Source organism: Branchiostoma floridae, chromosome 9, assembly GCF_000003815.2.
Source record: "Branchiostoma floridae strain S238N-H82 chromosome 9, Bfl_VNyyK, whole genome shotgun sequence".
NCBI classification, from domain to species: Eukaryota; Metazoa; Chordata; class Leptocardii; order Amphioxiformes; family Branchiostomatidae; genus Branchiostoma; species Branchiostoma floridae.
Window position 1 is genome coordinate 11,172,136 of NC_049987.1, and position 18,500 is coordinate 11,190,635.

The window sequence follows — 18,500 nt, forward strand, 5'->3', positions numbered from 1 at the left end:
GTAACCATGTTTGCAACTCCATGCTATAGAAGACATTGCACTATCTCTACTTTAACTCACGGCTGGTGTCATGGTAGATGTTTCTGGTATCGTCTGGATCACGTGCTGTAATGCTTGCATGTTGAAAACAAATATATGTGTAACCAATTTACAGAGAGATACATTTTCCAGGGAACCTTTGTAAAAAAAAACTATCTCAAAAATATATTCATATATGCTTCGATATATCAGGCAGCAGAATGAGACAAAAGAAAAGGATGTATATTTATGGGATGAATTTGTCTATTAATCAGATTGTCGTCTGTTGGTTTGCCACATTTGTAATAATTTGGTTGGAAAGTATTGCACAATGTCACTCTATTGAAATATCATATGCGCGGTGCACTGTAACTTACAATGGTATAGCTATGGTGTGTTGTGACGTCATTTGCACACAAAAAACGAGAGCTTGATACTAAAACGTCCATCTGTGGAATGTAAAAATTTCGTCTGAGTGGTCTTTTCAATGAGTGGTCAGTGTTAGTAAGCAAGTTACTGCATCTCAAATAAGCATGCACAAGGTTTAGCTGGATGACAAGAGCATTTACATGTTCAGTAGAATTGATTCCGAATGATATACAAGCACCAAACCAAATGTATATAACATGGTCTACAGGACTTATAATTGCATTGCCTATGTAAAGCAGTTTTTGTAAAAGAATCTATTTACCTTTATATCATGTCCATCTGACTTAGAAAGGAAAAAAAATCAACGAAACGTTAAGGATCGTCTAAGCCCTTATAGATTTTATAGGGCAGGTATGTTTTTACGTAAAAGGTGAAATACAAACGTACAATTGCGTGATATGAATTGCAATATTTTGCCACATCACGACTTCATCCCGATGAAAGCGATGTTGGCCGTCATGGTGTTAGCTGTGCGCATCTGCCGGTTTTTCTCCAGCTGTTTCCGGAACTCCTCCAGCTTGTCGGGGTTGAGAAGGTCGTTCTTTACTACCTTCGTGCTTGTCTTGTCAGGAGGCGGGTGTGGTTCATCTGTCTTGGTGCCCTAGGGAGGTAAAGCATATCACCGTAATGTTATACTTTAAAATACCTACAATCTGTTCTTATCGTGTCACAAAATAAATGTCACATACACACAGATTCCATCCTTACATCATTCATCTTCTTACTCGAAAATGTTAGAGGGCAAGCTGTTAACGCTTGTTTTTATAACAACTTCGTTAATCTTATAGGCTGACAGAGGAACACACCCTTCCTGTGCGCACTGCACACTTGTCTTACTGCCGTAACCAGACGGCATGATTGACAGGTGACTGGTACGACACCTTCAGATCGTGTGCAGTCAGAAACGTTCACCCTTTGGTACAACAAACTGTATGACTTCTTTATCCGCTTTCCAACTTTCAGTTGTATTACCTATATTACCTGTTTCCTGTTTCTCCAAGTTTCCCTGTTCACCCCCACCCACTTTCTGAAGATGGAATATTGCTTTTCTCGTCTCGTACATGCATGTTTTTTTTTCTGAAAGATCCCACTTCCTAAGCTATATTCCTAAGCTGTAAGTGGTATTGTACATTATGTGTATTGATCCATTAATGATAGCCTTAGAGCACCCCGACGGCAGTTGCAGTGAGAGGGAAACCCATTTTCCTTTTGATTTATTTTCAATTTGAAACTTTGAATTTTGGCCAGAATATCATAGATAGATGGCTATACCGTTACGTGTTTATGTATGGATTTGGATCTATAGATACATATGAAAGATGTGACATTAATGATGTCAATGACATCATCATCTGTCGTCCCTGGCGGGCGGGGTGAGGCGTTGCACGGTCTTTCAGGACGTTAAGTTGAAAATCAATAACTGTATTTGAACTTCCTTACCCAATCTCCTTTGAAATACTATTAAAAGACGATGGCATGAGCCAGTAAAGTAGCGTGTTTGTCTCACCGTTGGTGGTGGAGTCTTGCTGTTCCTCCCGGACGGGCTCTCAGCACCACAGACAGGCCTCCCAGACACGGTCCCAGCCTCCACTCTTCCATCACCCCTTGGTGCCAGCGCGCTGGCGCTTCGGAAACCTCCCGGTGACTCCAAGTTCACTCCCCGAAGACCTGCTGGAGACACTACGCTGGCGCTGCGGTATCCTACCGGAGACATAGCGCTGGCAGCCCGGTTTCTTCCGAGTGGTACCGCGCTGTTGGCTCGACTTTCTCCCGGTGGTATCGCACTGGGACCACGGCTACCTTCTACAGGTACCTCGAAGGTACTACGGAAAGCCTTGGCCAATTCCACGGATCTTTCCTGACGCACTTTGTTTCGACAAGCTGAACAGTTGTCTCGTACTGACTTGCGCTTCCAAATGGGGACTTTAGGCTTCTCAGGCTGGCATTTCTTGATTTGCCACGCGTTGTAGACAGGGAACCTCTCACTCGGATGGCCAGTCCTTGAAATTGACGATGCGGGGTAGAAGTTTTCACCGTACATATAAGTTCCTAAACTTCGGAAGACTCCGGCACTTTTTGTTGCGCGAGTGCCGATTGTTGCCGACGTGGAGTCGAAACTTCCCGACGGATGGCGACGACTGGCGAACGCCGATTGGGTCCGAAAAGGTTGGGTGTTGGGTGCAAGACTTTTCAGAAACTCGTTGGTCGTCAGAACACGCTCACGATACACCTTAGAGTTAGCCTCTAGGTTTTCTGGCGATAGTTTTAGATTCGGAGCCGACTTAGAACGAGCAGACATGCTAGGTGCTGTCCGCCTTTCCTCCTTGGCACAGTTGACCACGGATCGTGCTGTCGGCATGGCCTTGGTGCTGACTTGCTTTCCTGACGCCACCTTGCGAGCTCGAGATGCACTGCTCTGCCTCTGATATTCCAGATTATATTTGAGATTGTCGCTCTTCGTTCCCGACTTCTCGCCATTGGCTGTCGTGGAGCTTGAGCAATCTGCAATACCATCATCCACGTTCTCTTTATCTGCTTGTGCCTCCTTTTTCTCCAGCCGTGACTTGTTCAGCGCGGCTCGTGCTATAGCCTTGAAACGGGCGTTCTTTTCTGGAGCCAGCGCCCGGTGCAACCCGGAGCCTGTAGCGCGAGACTTGTTCACCAGAGCCTGGATCAATAAGTGGAACTTGGGGAGGGTGATCTGTGTTTGGAACGGCACCATCGGCAGGTCTTCTGACATGGTGTCATCGTCCGAGTCGTTCTCCTTATCCTCGTTTTCTTTTTCTTCTGTGAACCAATTAAATATTCATTTATAGCCCTTACCTATTGTATGCTGAATAACCTTATTGCACGCAAGTTTATGCGTACTCTTGACACTTTGTTACATTTCCTGTACGTAAAGACTTGATAATTTTTCTTTGGAAAGTTGTTTACGGTTAAAGAAAAGTGTGCATACATCACCTTCTTTCTCTTCCTCCACCTGTATGACGGGGACGACGTCTTTGTCCGCGGAGTCGTAGATAGAGGGCGGGCGTACTAGCTCCACGGAGCCGCGGTAGATCGTGTTCTTCAGCTGACGGGACACTGGCCTCTTCACCTAAACACATAAGAAACAAGATGGAAGAGTTTTTTTTTAAAACTACGGTAATGATACTCCTTTCAAATTGGGCTTACGTGTGACGGTGTGTGTATGCTAAAACAGATTAAACCAGAGTATTTATAATTCTCCAGGACTTTTATATAATATTCTAGAGTGTCTAAAAGCACTTCTTAAATTTGTTTTCCCTGATCGGGCCAAGAATTGATCATGAGTTTCTATACACAGACAAAGGCGACCGATCCTCACCTCCCCAATACATCATAAACTATAATAACATTCATTGATTTTAGAGCCATTCTGTTAACAAAGAATACAAGAATACTAGAAAGGCTGGTATTTGCTTAATATGAGCAAGTTCAGCATATTTCACTCCACCCTCTTCCTTTTATAAAAATGGGAAAAAAGCAGTCCATGCGAAAATGCCGCGGTACATTTAAGGTTTTGAACCGAAACTACGGTTCATACCTTCATACTAGTACTGTACTGTAATCACACTTTTATTTCTTGATTACAACACGCCTATTACATCACCCCCATGATAAAGATCGGTGATAGCAAGACTTGTACCTCTCCATCGTGCCCGAACATGGCGCCCTGGAGATGCGGAAACTCGTGGATGGACCGTTTCCTCATGCCGCTTCCGTTCGAGCTCGGGACGGTCGCCCTCAACAGGCTGATCTCATTCTTAATCTTGTGTGCCGCCCTGGCTGCGTGCAGATCAAGTTTTCGTAGATCAACCTTCAGAGATTAAAAGACGGAAAGAAATAAGATAAATGATACGAATGGACATGAGACATTGGCCTTCCAATGCATATCTACAGTCTCAACGACAATGAAATTAGCTATGGTCACTTGCCCCCCACCCCCTCCAAAACAATAAAACATTGAGCAGATGTGTCCTACAGGCAAAATACTACCTCTTCTTTACCGCAATTAGTAATGCCAACCCCTTGTTCCATGCTGTAAAACATAGACTCACTTTTGTGTCGCCGATCTTTTAACTCTTAGCAATGAAAATTTGCATTACAATGCATCATCACAACGTCTTAGGTCAATTATCTTAATATGTAACAGTTATCAAAGGCATTTTATGTAACGTTATATCTTGTAGATGATTGCATAGTGGCAGCCCATGCATCAACCTTTTTTATACTTAAGATTTTTCAAAAATCTACAGTGATGAATGTGAGAAGAAATATGATACTTATGAAATATATTGGCAATGAAGTCCGCTAATTAATCCATTAAACATCCCTATTATCGCCCATCTATAAGCATAAAACCAAGGCTTTCATACGACACAAAGTACGTTTTTATATCACGTTGCTAACACGGTAATTTTACGTGGACGTCTCTTCATGTGAGACGTTCACCAACGTTGATCACGTTATGTATAGATCATAAGAAATCTGCCATAGCGCATAATACATTGTAATAGAATTGAACTACAATCTTACGGGTAATAGAGAATGAGTAAATATTCTATCATACCAATTCACTTCTGATAACAGCTAACATTTAACCGAATTATATTGGAACTCCACGGAATGACTTGATTCACCCTCCCCGTTCTTGCTATTCTCGCCCGAGTGTTTACCTGCAGGCGTCTCTCCGCCACTTGGTTACGGGGATGATTCAACACCTCCACCGCCCGGGGAGCGAGCTTTCTCCGGTCCATTCCTTACTCCTCACAACGAGAAAATGGTTCCTATCAAACGCTGTCGCTATCTGATTGTTTCCATCAAAACAGTTGAATTTGAACTTGCACTATGTGTTCTGGAACAATTCATGACTCTATGACAAAATAAAGCGAGAGTAAGGTGCACTGGCAACCTGTTCGAAGAACACGTGAAGTGTTGTTTTACCTTAGCTGCGGTTGTGAGGTGCTATCTTTCGTAATAGACAATGACAGATGGTGTCAACAAAAGCTTGTTAAGCGCGACATTAAGCAATGAGAAAGGGCATGTCGTTTGTAACTTGACGTTTATTATTCCCTCGCGTGCAACGCTGCATATAATGTTATCCACTGTCTATCAGGTTTGCATTGGCTTCTCAAAGCTAGGTGTGGCACAGACAGAGCTCACCTTACATCACCGTCCAGCAATATGATTCTCAAAAGGATCTATAGTGAAACCGGATAGCTTTCGTGGCGTTTATTCGTTGTAAATTATAGAAGTTTATCCTCAATGTCGCACCGTGAATGTACACTGTAGAGACGGTCGACAGGTTAGCAGGGACATCTGGCGGTTTAGAAACAAACTGCAGGTGAATTTCCACTTTGTTTTTGCACACAGCACCATAGTACAATCCCGCCATGTGATCACCTTCTCTTCGACATTTTATTCAGCTGCGGCCTTTGTAGTCAGCAACATTTTCTGTGCCCTATTGAAGGTGATAGCTCTTGTTCTCAAGCCAACATGTCCCTCAAAGCTGTTTGTGTGCTGGTGGGAGAGACAGTGAAGGGTACTGTAACGTTCACCCAGGCGGTAAGTGTGTCAAAGTCGCATGGTTGCCAAAGTGCCTAGTATTACCAAGGAGGTTGGTATTACCATGTGCAGCACTGTCAAAATGATAAAATTCATGTCCTTTGTATCTGGACTTTTGAAGTGTCATCGCTTGACAGTCCTACTCGTAGTCATTTGTAGTGTTGAAATGGCTACAGAGATACGATGGATAGCCAAAAATTGCATAGTTACGTCATGTAGTGTCTTGAAATGAAGCCAGAGGGGGTGTTGTGGGGGAGGGGTGTTGTATAATCAGGCCAGGCCAGGTGACGTGGGCGTGGTTTCAGGCTTGATTTGATTTAACTGTTTGAATCGGAACATTTCCTCAATAAAGTTTTATTACATGTATTCATGCAACAAGAATTATTATTTTGTAACGTACTGGTATTGATTTCATTTTAGCTTTATATATTCAAAAGGTCATGGGAAAGTTATATAATGGTGATCTTATGCAAGTCATTGTTGTTTTAGGTTAAGGTGAAATCTTGCTTTGCTGTTCGTTGATTTTGACCGGTTTGCTAGATCCATGTATATTACTTATTTTGCCTGACCTTCACTTTAAATAATGAAAAATAATTCAAGATGTAACTATGTACAAAATTTTGAGTTTTAACCAAATGTATGTTGATGTTAAATGTAAATAACCATCTACTGTTACTCTCCAAGCAGAGGTCGAATTGCGCAGATATATAGTAGTAGTCGAAAAAAATACACTCGCGCTCTTGTATTTTTTTTGACTACTACTATATATCTGCGCGATTCGACCTCTGCTTGGAGAGTAATCTACTGTAACAGTGGGGTTCAAGCACCGCCAACTGACCATGCCAACTTTCAGCCAGATCGGTTGCGTGCTTGGTTTTGTAAGCTTGGCTGTCCGGGTCTGTCACGATTGCGGGTTCGAATCCCAGGAGCGAGCTTGGGGTAAAAACTGTTCACTGGTTCCTATGCAGACCCTGTGAGTAACAGGCTAGCGTATGTGCCACACAGGGAAATCAAACTCGGAGATTCGAGGACGAATCTTCAAAACAAAAGGGGGACTAGTGTAACAGTGGGGTTCAAGCACCGCCAAACAACCATGCCAAAGGCCTGTCAGGCTTTTGGCCGAATCGGTTGCGTGCTTGGTTTTGTGAGCTTGGCTGCCCGAATCCAGCACGATAGGTCGAGGGTACGAATCCCAGGAGGGAGTTTGGGGTAAAGACTGTTCTACTTGCCTCTGAGCGTTTCACTGATTCCCACACCGACCCTGTGAGTAACAGGCTAGAAAATGTTCCACACAGGGATATCAAACTCGGAGATTCAAGGACGAATCTTCAAAACAAAAGGGGGAGTAGTGTAACGGGTTCAAGCACCGCCAACCGACCAGGCCAAGCGCCTGTCAGGCTTTTGGCCGAATCGGTTGCGTACTTGGTTTTGTGAGCTTGGCTGCCCAAATCCAGCACGATAGGTCGCGGGTACGAATCCCAGGAGGGAGTTTGGGGTAAAGACTGTTCTACTTGCCTCTGAGCGTTTCACTGATTCCCACACCGACCCTGTGAGTAACAGGCTAGAAAATGTGCCACACAGGGATATCAAACTAGGAGATTCGAGGACGAAAATTCAAAACAAAAGGGGGAGTAGTGTAACGGGTTCAAGCACCGCCAACCGACCAGGCCAAGCGCCTGTCAGGCTTTTGGCCGAATCAGTTGCGTACTTGGTTTTGTGAGCTTGGCTGTCCGGGTCTGGCGCAATAGGTTGTGGGTTCGAATCTCGGGAGCGAGCTTGGGGTAAAAACTGTTTCACTACTTGTACCAGAGATTTACTAATAATATGTGTGTCCCGTTTCAGAGCTCTGACTCGCCAGTAGAAGTCACAGGAACCATCTCCAACCTGACACCACCCGGCAAGCACGGCTTCCACATCCACGAGTTTGGGGACACCACCAATGGTAGTCATGGCAACCTGTATTTCTCAAGCAATACCTGGCCCATTGGCATCTATTACACCTTGAATCAAACAATTGCCCTAATTTAAAAGTAGTGTAACCTTGTTTGTTTGTTTCTTATAGGATGTACCAGTGCAGGATCCCACTTTAATCCAGCTAAGAAGAATCATGGAGGCCCACAGGATGCTGAAAGGTGAGCTACTATGGTGTCTACACTTAACAGTTAGACTATGGAGCACACTGTACTTTGGCATTTCTGGCTGTTGGGTGATAGCAGAAATGTTTACTAGATGTTGCAGGGTTTGTAGTTTGGTATTTTACATATACATAGGCTGGTAGAGACTTTCATGATAATGATTTAGGATGATTGAAGATCTGGATGTACACAGACGTTTGCATTTACTTCTTGTGCAAATCAGTGTTTTAAAAGCAATTTAATTTAAAAAAAAACACTCTTGTGAGTCATGGTTTTATGCATCACAAGAGAAGCAAAGCTGTTGCTATTGGCGATGCTACACATACTTGATAAGTTTTGTACAATTTGACTACTACTGTTTCTCCAGGCACGTTGGTGACCTGGGTAATGTTGAAGTTGGTGATGATGGTGTGGCCAGCATTAATATCACAGACTCCCAGCTCCAGCTGACTGGTCCCAACTCCATCGTTGGTCGTGCTGTAGTGGTGAGTCCTTCAACTTTCATACTACTGACCTTAACTATAAATATAGTATAATATTCCTAATCTCATTATTGCCTAGAAAATAAGATTTTCTATTTATGACACTGGACCATGAAAGTAGAAGTGATATCAATCCAGTTTAGTTCATCGTGCAACTATTCTTCCACTGTTTGTGTCAGAGAAGACAGGTGCAATGTACAGTATTAACAGGTTTATTTTAACAGGAAAATCCCCCTAGCTCTTTTCCACAGGCACAATAACAACCACGGCTTAACGTCCAGTCCTAATTACTGCGACCCTTTTCGTGTCAAGTGTATGATATACTTGGGAATCAACTCACGTCCTCTAGTTCCAGCGGCAGAGCCAGTAACCACTAGGCTACACACGTTAAGATTATGAAATTAATGCAAAGATACACCAAAAAGTAGTTTCTCAAGCAACTGGATATGGTTTTGGAAACGGTCAGACGTTTCGGATAGAATCCACTATTTTGTCAGTGACACTGAAGTAATGCAAAGATGTGTGAGGGGTTAAAAAGTACATTACTCTTACTCCCCACAGGTGCATGCTGGGGAGGATGACCTTGGGAAAGGCGGCTTTGAGGACAGTCTGACCACTGGACACGCCGGGGGACGTTTAGCGTGTGGCGTCATCGGCATCACCAAGCAGGCATGAGGCAACCTGCGGAGCCCTTTAACTGTCTACGGAGTGAAACAAAAGTTGTGACTGTTGTACCGGACTCGATTGCCAATAACAATGATACACTCATGGATACTTTGGGTCTGTGCGACTGTAAAATGTCTTATAGTCTCTTAGTATTGCTAATCATAGTGACAGATTCACAGAAGGAACTGCTCTTGAGTCTTTGGGTGTTAAGATTTAAATGTACAATAAGTAGGAGTGTTGACCATTGTGCAACTATTTGGTGATTTTGTTTCACCCTGTAAGAAGTTGAAAGAGGCTAATACTGGTGTTTTCTGTTTCCTGTTGTGTTTGGTTAATTTGTGCATCACATTGCTTCAATTCGTACTCTCTTGAGCAATGCTTCAATGGAGCCTCACTGCCTAGCCTTGTCTTAAAGACTTATCTGGATCTATCAAGAAGGCAAAAATTGTTCTCAGAGATGTAATTTGCCTCTTACATAATGAGTATGGTTCGTATTGTGAATATCAGAATAAACTGGCTACATGCTGTGGGCATATAAAACTATTGTTTGCTTTTTTTTTAATAATCTAATCCTCACTTATAAACACTTTTTAAGAAATAAAAAGTTGGAAGGCTACAAATAAAGCTTACCTATATGAAATAACTGAAAGTGTTGTGTTGGTCAGAAATCACAAATTACGGAAAATTTCTCCAAGAGCATTGTAAGGCCAGCCTCCTTGGTGGAAAAACTAAAACAGTGGTCTGTTGATTTTTCTTAGAGAGGTTTATCATATTGTGTCATATAAACAATTTTTCAGATCACATAGTGAATTCCTAGTTCCAGGCTGCCTAAGTGCAGCCTTGAGTATGTAGGCTGCTGTACTAATTTTTTGAGCATTATAAAGCCTGAAGCCCAACAACATTGAAAGCCCTTTACTTCAAATCTTGATGGAGCATAAATGTATTTTTGCAGTTGTCGAAAGTGTGAAACTGAATACTTTTTAGTTTGATCAGTTTGCCTTTTCAGCAACAGTTTGAGGGTCTTAACTGTTTTGCTTTAAATGCAAATTTTAAGTTACTTCGTATTACAAGGCTGGTTTAAACATTCAGCTGTGATTAGTAAGTTTAGATTAATGTCATTAATGTAACAGCAAGAGCCTTTAATGAATAGTGGTGATAATATTCTGGGTCTGCAAACTAAGAGGGGATCTTTTTATGACCTTTGACATGCTGGCATCCACCCAGAAAAACTTGCTCATCCAGGTATTGCTAAGGGTCATAGGTCATGAGAGAGGCAGACAATCTCAGAAGGGAACAACACACAGAAGGGTGACCTAGGACGAGGACACGAGTGTCGCCATGTCTCTGTTCGCAGTAGCTGTCCTCACAGGGATGGTGACTGGGACCATCCACTTCTCACAAGAGGTGAATGTCTTACATATATTTTGTTTGTAACATTCAACAGACCTTTATGCACTTATCAGACTATATTATATATCAGTGATATGCAAATTCAATCCTGATTTAAATCCTGACTTCTTTCTGCCATGTAAATTTTTGTTAGATTATGTTTCACTTGTTTTGCAGTATGAACAAATTTAAGTTTGGTTTTGTGAATCTTTATGTATATGTTACTTTGGTTAATTTGGTTATGTAGAACTTTTGTATGGGTTTTCCCCAAGGGGCTTAGAAAAAGGCTGTCAGGCAGTCGGTATGTTTTTGTGTTGGTTAAATATGTGTACATAAACAGCAATTGTGCTAAAATATTGTTTACTGTGCATTTTAGAGAATTGCACTTTTTTAGAGGATTGCACTAAGTGTTAGGACTCCTAATGCCAAATTTTGCCTGACATGTCTGGGAAGTTACATTGTATGTATATTGTACATGTTAACAGTAGGGCTGGGTGTACCGGTACAGAACCGTTTTTTTCTCATTGGACTGGTCCAGAAAAAATGGACCTGAAAAAATTCGATGGACCGGATGTTGGACCGATTGGAAAATGAACTGATTATATGATCAGGCATTCACACGTTTTCGGGGTTAGCGGTCCAGTCAAATAACAAGAGCGAAGCAGAGTAGACTCTATAGTCATTTTTACCAACTTTTCCAGTCAATCTTACAGAGGAAGTTAGGCTTGTAGGCTTTTTAAAACGCCAGTCAGAGTCGAATATTACACAAAACATATTTCTATGTAGCAAAATGGACTATTGTTTTGAGTATCGCCCATGCACAAGTTTCCACATAATGAATCAGGTTCATGTCCGGACCTGGACCTGATCCTCTGGACCGGACCTGGACCTGAATTTTCTGTACCGGTACCCACCCCTAGTTAACAGTATTTCCCTCCCTTGCAGTGCCCTACATGTGTAGTGGATGTGCGAGGGGAGTTGAGAGGACTGAGTAAAGGACTACATGGCTTCCATGTGCACGAGTCTGGGGACATGACAAGCGGTTCGTTCTTTTTCAATATGTAACTTGTTATGTATAAATCACCTGATATTTTAGATGTTACTGTAATAAAAATTGTGCCTGCAATAGTTGAATAACATTAGTTGAATGTAATCTTTTTTATGAGTCCTTTGCAATTGAAACATCAAATTAGTGTTAGATGCAGAATACCTGAGTACTGATAGTGTTTAAAGGATAAGAAATGATTAACAGGATTACTTAGGAATGATACAGGAACGAGTCAAATTACAGCATATGTCTGAAAAGGAACATGTTTAATGGCTTAAAGATACACACAATGACACTGACAGCTATAACATTACATACACTCATGTATATTCAATCTAGTCCCTTTTGACTTACAGGTTGCACCAGTATGGGTTCTCACTACAACCCCTTTCGCATGACCCATGGTGGCCCCACTGATACTGTGAGGTCAGTGTTACAGTAATGTTTCTTACAAAAACAAAGGGCAATGTTGTAAACTTAAATTGCAAATGTGAAACAACCCGATCCCATATGGTCTAGTGGTTAGGATTTGGCGCTCTCACCGCCAAGGCCCGGGTTCGATTCCCGGTGTGGGAACCAGTGAAACAACCCGAGGGGCGAGTAAGAACAGAAAGAAACAACACCCCGACTCCCGGGATTCGAACCCGCGCCGAACCCGGGCAGCCGGATCACAAATCGAACGTGCAAACCGTTCGGCCAAAAGGCTTAAGCCGTTAGGCGTCTTCGGTTTAGCAGTCCTTGAACACCACTGTTACAAATGTAAGAAATGTACTTGTAAGAAGTAGGGTGTATGTGGCAACTAATAACCCCGTGACATAGCACGACAGTAACTTTTATATAATATAGTCTTGCATTTTTCATATCAATGACCAATCAGCCTGACTAAAGTAGCCCAACCAACTGACCAAATCCTTCCAATCATTAGGCAGCAACAGATTAAATGTGTTAAACAGGTTGACTGAGCAGTCAGGATATTTTTGTGGAGCATTTAGAAATAGAGTCTAAATTTACTGAAAATATTTTGTCCTTGTTTTACCATATCCAGGCATGTTGGAGACCTAGGGAACATTGTTGCTGGTGCAGATGGCATAGCCAAAGTGGACATCACAGACAAGCTGATATCACTGTCTGGCAAATACTCTATCCTTGGGAGAGGCCTGATCGTAAGAAATGAGTTCTACTTTAATCATTTAGAATCACGTTATAGATAAAATGCTCTGGTAAACAAGACTAAGTATGAATGTTGTTAAGACTAATAAGAAGCTTTCTTTCTTAAGGTGCTGACATAAATATGTGTAGTAACAATGTACTAACTTTCAGTGTCAGTGAAGGATGCCATGTGTCTTGCATAAAACATTTCTAAGAGAAAAGGCCTATTTTAGGCAGCGATGACAACAGTTATTGATTTTGCATTATTTACATTTCTTTTTGTTTTTAAAAAGAAATTGCCATTCCCTGGCTTATGGTATCCTTTTTTTCTGTTATTTAGCCTTTAGTTTAATAAAGAATGTGCAAGGACATCAGAGTGGAGTTTTCTTTGAACTATAATATTTTGCTCTGCCCAGGTCCATGCAGATCCGGATGACTTAGGCAGGGGGGGCTTCCCTGACAGTCTGGCGACAGGCCATGCCGGTGCACGGGTGGGATGTGGAATCATCCTGGAGACGGCAGGCGACACCTCACAGGACAAACGCTTAGTGCAAATACTTAAGTCAGAGATACAGGAGATACGAGATAAAGAAAAGTCTGAACAGGAGACGTGGGATGGGTTGGATTGGGCCACAGTGCTTGGCTGATATCTAACGCTAGTTCACTTTTATTCGCTGGGTAACCTATATCCGTTGTCTGCAAAAGGCAGGATATTCAGGAATATCAAGTCGACGGGCGGTGGTTTCAAGTTGCACTATCTTCAAAATATTGCAGTTTGAAACTACCATCCTTCAAAGTGATATCCCAAAATCCTGCTTTTATATAAACAAACCGAATATAAGTTACCGGTGGATAATGGTGACCCAGCATTAAGTTTTTTGTAGGTGTAAAATATTAACAGGATTGAGATTTCTGACTGCCAACCACCTTTGTGTTAGATTTATCCCTAGTTTAAATCAAAGAGATTAGTGGAGACATAAACTTTAAGGCTAAGGATGTTTGCAGTCCATCGTTTCTTTTGTGAACCTTCAACTATGAAACTCGTATTTGGATGTCACCATTTTAAAAGTTTGGTAAATTTTAGTTCAAGAAAAATTTGTTATAATACACTGGTAAAGTTTCATTGTTAAAAAGACATACATGTACATACATTCATTCATACATTAGTCTTCCAATGTGCTACAGGAAATTGTTTAAATGAAGGAACAGTCAGAATAACTCTGTAAAAAAATCAACTTTCCCTTTAAAGTGCAGTATATTCACATGAATAGGAAGTCTATACCCAGTATACTTTGTCTTCTAACTTCTCAAAGATGATGCAGCAAGTTTCATAGAACAATGTGATCTTACATCAAGATTTTGTCACAAGTTTTAATACCACATGTTCTGATTGATTAAAATAAAAACTGTTTACCATTTGAATTTTTTGTTTATTGGTCAAGTTTCTGAATAAGTCGATATCTGACAACCCTATGCTCAACTCCAAAACATAAATCGATGCAACGTAAAAAAATGAGTCTGACACAGATTCAAATTGTTGTATACATTTCCACTTTATTCTTAAATTTTTTAACCTCCGATCTGTACATCAAAGTGCACCACTTTGTGCAATAATGAAAGCTGTAACCATTCCAACCATTGAACAAACTCAAATTAAATGCAACATAAAAACTTACTCATAATAGTCTTAGTGGATAACTACCTTATTTGTAACATTTTTGTAACATTGTTTTAGATTTAGCTGCGATCAATGTAAAAAGAAATAACATAGCAAGTTGGTACAATGTCATTCAAAGCAGGAAATCATAGGTAACAACATTCTTTACAAATTGAATTTTAAACTTATCCTTACTAAATGCTCCACATCTTTCTTTCTTGGCAAAAGAAAAATATATGAGCCTGGATTATAATCACGCCATACAAAATACTGATCATTACTAATACTAACACAGATGAAATGTCATACTGACATTTACAGGTGGTTCAAGTCACTGTAATGTTGTCACTTGAGTTGAAGATTCCAAATGATGTGTGACCTGGAGCATTTGGCTGTGTCTTGCTTTCATCAGCAAGTTAACTGGGGCCATTCCTGCCAACTTATGCAGTGACCAAACATCTAAGAAAACTTTTGAACATATATCTTCTTCTCTTGTCATGAAACAACTTTTGTGCTTGTTGGAAGTGATGGAACAGCACTGGAAACTTAGTCACAGCACAACCATGTGCATCTACACTGCATTGTTGTGCAAAATGCACTTATAATCCTTGTGTAATATCTCATTCTAACCTCAAGTTATCATTGAATTCATCTTCAAATTTGCCTGTACAAGATACATTTTAATCTCATGGAAGTAAATCTTCCTTAAAGTTTTTAGAATATGCACATTTTACAAGCTATTCCACTAATTTTTCTGATCTCATTTCTGCCTTCTTGCAATGTTGATAAAATAAACACTACCAAAAAATGGCCTAGGCTTGAACAACTTATCATTTTGAAAACAGGTTAATACGTTTATGCAAGAGTGTCCTTGCTTTTTCCGACAGAACGCTTGAAATCTATTAAGAGTTATTGATGTTAAAATGGACAATCAGCTTAGCAGAGGGCCAGTAACCAAGAATTTACTTTCCAAATATATGTGACAATTTCATAAATAATTGCACATATCCAAGTCAGTCTTTGGTACTTCAGTACAAGGTATGGTAGGCAGTGTCCATGGGCATTTCTAAAACATTGTAGTTTTGCTTGCAGTTATACATACAATAAAGAAGAGCTGGGGTATGTGTGATAAATGAATGCACATTCAATAATAATTACATTTGTATTACTAAATAAGAATAAGAAGTAAGGTCCTGATATACTAGTAGTGTACACTTTCACCCATTATTCCCTTAAGTATCTATTGCCAGAACTGACACCTGTTAACCAACAGACACTTCAAAAGCATCCGTCACTACAAATGTGTAATGACCTCTGATTGGTCAGTGTCACGCCTGCTTCTTAGCACTGATTGGCCAGTAATTAGAACCAAATCTTCCTCAAATAGCACCTCTTTTATTCTGATGGGACAATTATGGGACCTTGCTGGGAACCCTATAGGGCTCATCTTGAAATATAGTACTACTAAATACCCACACAGTATCTGGTTGTATATTTACTCTAATGGCAGCACACACTTAAGTATCAGAACTAAAGGGTTTCTATTTAATATGCAGAAACACACATTTTTTCTCCACAAATGTCAAATTAACATACTGTGTAAAATGAATCATGTATATATTCCAATCTGAGGATCGATACTGCACTGCTCTCCTGCACTTCTCGGTTCAGATGACTGGGGGCATCCCTTTACTTGTCAATGATTATTTGCCATTCATTGATATCTGATAGCTCTGCCCAGTATTTGAGGACGGAGTTTACCTCCAATTTTTTATTTATGGACAATCTGTTTTTCAGTAGACTTGGTTTTGAGTCTTTTCTTCTACTCTTTAGTAATTTTAGCTGCCCTTGACAGAAACTTTGTCCTTACTCACAGCACTCAGGCTCTCTCATCACTCAGTATTTCCATGGTGACCAATTGGCACCAGTCCCATCTTTTGGGATACCTGTCTGATTGGACATTGAGGTGCTTGTGTCTGTATCTTTCCAGCGCAAGCATGCAGCAAATAGATTTTTCTTTTTCAAAATGGAGTCAAATGTTGAAAAAAACACTGACCATGCCAGTTTCTAATATGCTGATTTTTATTTTGAATAATCATATTTTATCACCCGGACTTTACTTTGAGGTCTCATACACACAGGAGCAGAGAAACTAAAATTTGTCAGCTTGCACTCAACCTTTAGATACACTTTTGTGGCCACTCCAACCTGATTGTACTTTCTTTTAGTCAGTCCATAACTGTCTGAAGCTCGTGTCCAGCCATCACTTCTTTCTCATGAAACTACACCTTTCACACAGGTGTCTGTTATAACACTAAGAGGCATATGTATAGTATAATACTTTCCAAAAAATAGATTTCCTATCCCTCATGAGAATTAGATGCATCTGATACCTACATATATGAAAATGGGCTTATTGCTAACTGTCCACCCATAAATGATAAGAGAAACATTTACAAATTCCTTCCTTTTGTCATTTACCAATTTTTATCACATCAACCGTGTCAGTGGTTACCGAAATTGGTATTGATCTTGTAGTCAGAAATTTAGTAGTCAATTTAGAGAAAGTCTACACCCAAAGACAAAGGTTTATAGTGTGTTACAAAGTTGTAATAGCTCTAAATCCCGGGGGCCCATTGGTCTGAAATCAATAGGCAGTTGGGCCACTAGTTTAACACTATTGGTCAGAAGTTATGATGTCATTGGTCAGCAGGTGCAATATAGAGTTATCAAACTCTTTTTCATTGATCAGAGAATAATCACTGAACTAGCCATAGCTGGTAAAGTGTGATGAACCCGAGCTTTACTAACTTAAAAAAAACAGCACCCTTCCAAATATCTCGTCAATCCAATGCTTTGCATACAGTAATAAGTTTGAATCGTCAGATTTGATTGATCCTTTGTTTCTTGTTCTTATCCTTAATTGGCTTGTTACCTTCAGTGATTATCCTTGTCACATTGCATGCAAATTTGATTCATTATGGATTTACCTATTGTCAAAACCTCAATTTCACTTGTGATGCATTTTCTACCAGTACTACTACTATATCACTATATATGGGAAAAGTGAAGTGTGATCGTTTCTTTTGCCAAGATACTTCAACATAAGTGATACTTTCTGCATCTACATGAATTGCTATACCCCAGCTCTCCTTCATTGTATGATAAACCATTGTAACACATGTAACTTGGAAATTTGTCAAAGAGCCCTTTAGGACAATCCTGCCCAGGTGGCTGGCATTAGCAAGCACCACCTGCCGGGCTGACAACAAAGCAATGGAACTTCTCAAAATTTGGAGCAAGTCTCGCTTTCCATTTGACTTTCCAGATGATCTCAGTATCAAATTTAAGATAATAAAAGATGCAATCTTCTTAATATATAGATACAAAGTTGTTCAGTACTACATCTTTTTAAGTTGTTCAAAAGGTAGCAAATGGAACCGATTTTACATTTTCTTTGAAGTTTGTTCATTAATCTTAGATTGAACAGGATTTTGCTCCAGTATCGCTCCATTACCATGCTTGTAGCCCAGATACCATACCTGCATCATACTGACCGTGCACTTTTCCTTCCTCATCCTCTTCCTACAAGGGAGGCTCCCATACAAGTCTGTCCATCATCTCCGTTTCCATGGCGACAGCCAATCACAGCTCCAGGTCCATTTGGACGGTTTCCAACACATCACTTACCGTACCTAGTTCATAGTAATGACAGATTTCAACAATTCAGTATTAACATTGAAATGATAGCTACAATTTGTAACAGTCCAAAACTCACTACAGGATACTCTTTTTCCATCCTAGAAGCCTCATGTAAACTCTGGCAAAATTCTAAAATAAAAAGAAAGAATAAACCTACTGGTATCTTTTAGCAAATGTACAAGCTATTTGCTTCTAAAACTCTTAAATTTGCAGTGAGTTTTGGTGACAATCCTTACTGT

General features: G+C 40.6%; 3 protein-coding genes and 1 non-coding gene across 5 annotated transcripts; 3 read left to right on the forward strand and 1 right to left on the reverse strand.

The window, feature by feature from the left end:
- Positions 1–288: 288 nt before the first annotated feature.
- LOC118422670 lies at positions 289–5,298 on the reverse strand. The gene is made up of 5 exons (XM_035830358.1): positions 5,145–5,298; positions 4,115–4,285; positions 3,409–3,544; positions 1,955–3,234; positions 289–1,048 (listed from the first exon to the last, which is right to left on the reverse strand). Exons 1-5 carry the CDS (start codon positions 5,223–5,225, stop codon positions 869–871), a joined length of 1,848 nt encoding a protein of 615 aa, XP_035686251.1. The 5' UTR covers positions 5,226–5,298; the 3' UTR covers positions 289–868.
- Positions 5,299–5,437: 139 nt separating this feature from the next.
- On the forward strand, positions 5,438–9,856 carry LOC118422674 (superoxide dismutase [Cu-Zn]-like). 2 transcript variants are annotated; one of them, XM_035830364.1, is made up of 5 exons: positions 5,438–5,584; positions 7,876–7,975; positions 8,096–8,165; positions 8,536–8,653; positions 9,212–9,856. In XM_035830364.1, exons 1-5 carry the CDS (start codon positions 5,453–5,455, stop codon positions 9,323–9,325), a joined length of 534 nt encoding a protein of 177 aa, XP_035686257.1. In that variant the 5' UTR covers positions 5,438–5,452; the 3' UTR covers positions 9,326–9,856. The 2 variants fall into 2 exon arrangements, with proteins under 2 accessions (XP_035686257.1, XP_035686256.1); XM_035830363.1 differs by lacking the exon at positions 5,438–5,584 and adding an exon at positions 5,842–6,033.
- Positions 9,857–10,506: 650 nt separating this feature from the next.
- LOC118422675 (superoxide dismutase [Cu-Zn]-like) lies at positions 10,507–14,313 on the forward strand. The gene is made up of 5 exons (XM_035830365.1): positions 10,507–10,720; positions 11,651–11,747; positions 12,110–12,179; positions 12,799–12,916; positions 13,319–14,313. The coding sequence occupies exons 1-5, from the start codon at positions 10,655–10,657 to the stop codon at positions 13,547–13,549; spliced, it is 582 nt and encodes a 193-aa protein (XP_035686258.1). The 5' UTR covers positions 10,507–10,654; the 3' UTR covers positions 13,550–14,313.
- On the forward strand, positions 12,258–12,329 carry Trnae-cuc. Its single transcript has one exon. It is a non-coding gene; the product is annotated as a tRNA-Glu (tRNA).
- Positions 14,314–18,500: the final 4,187 nt, after the last annotated feature.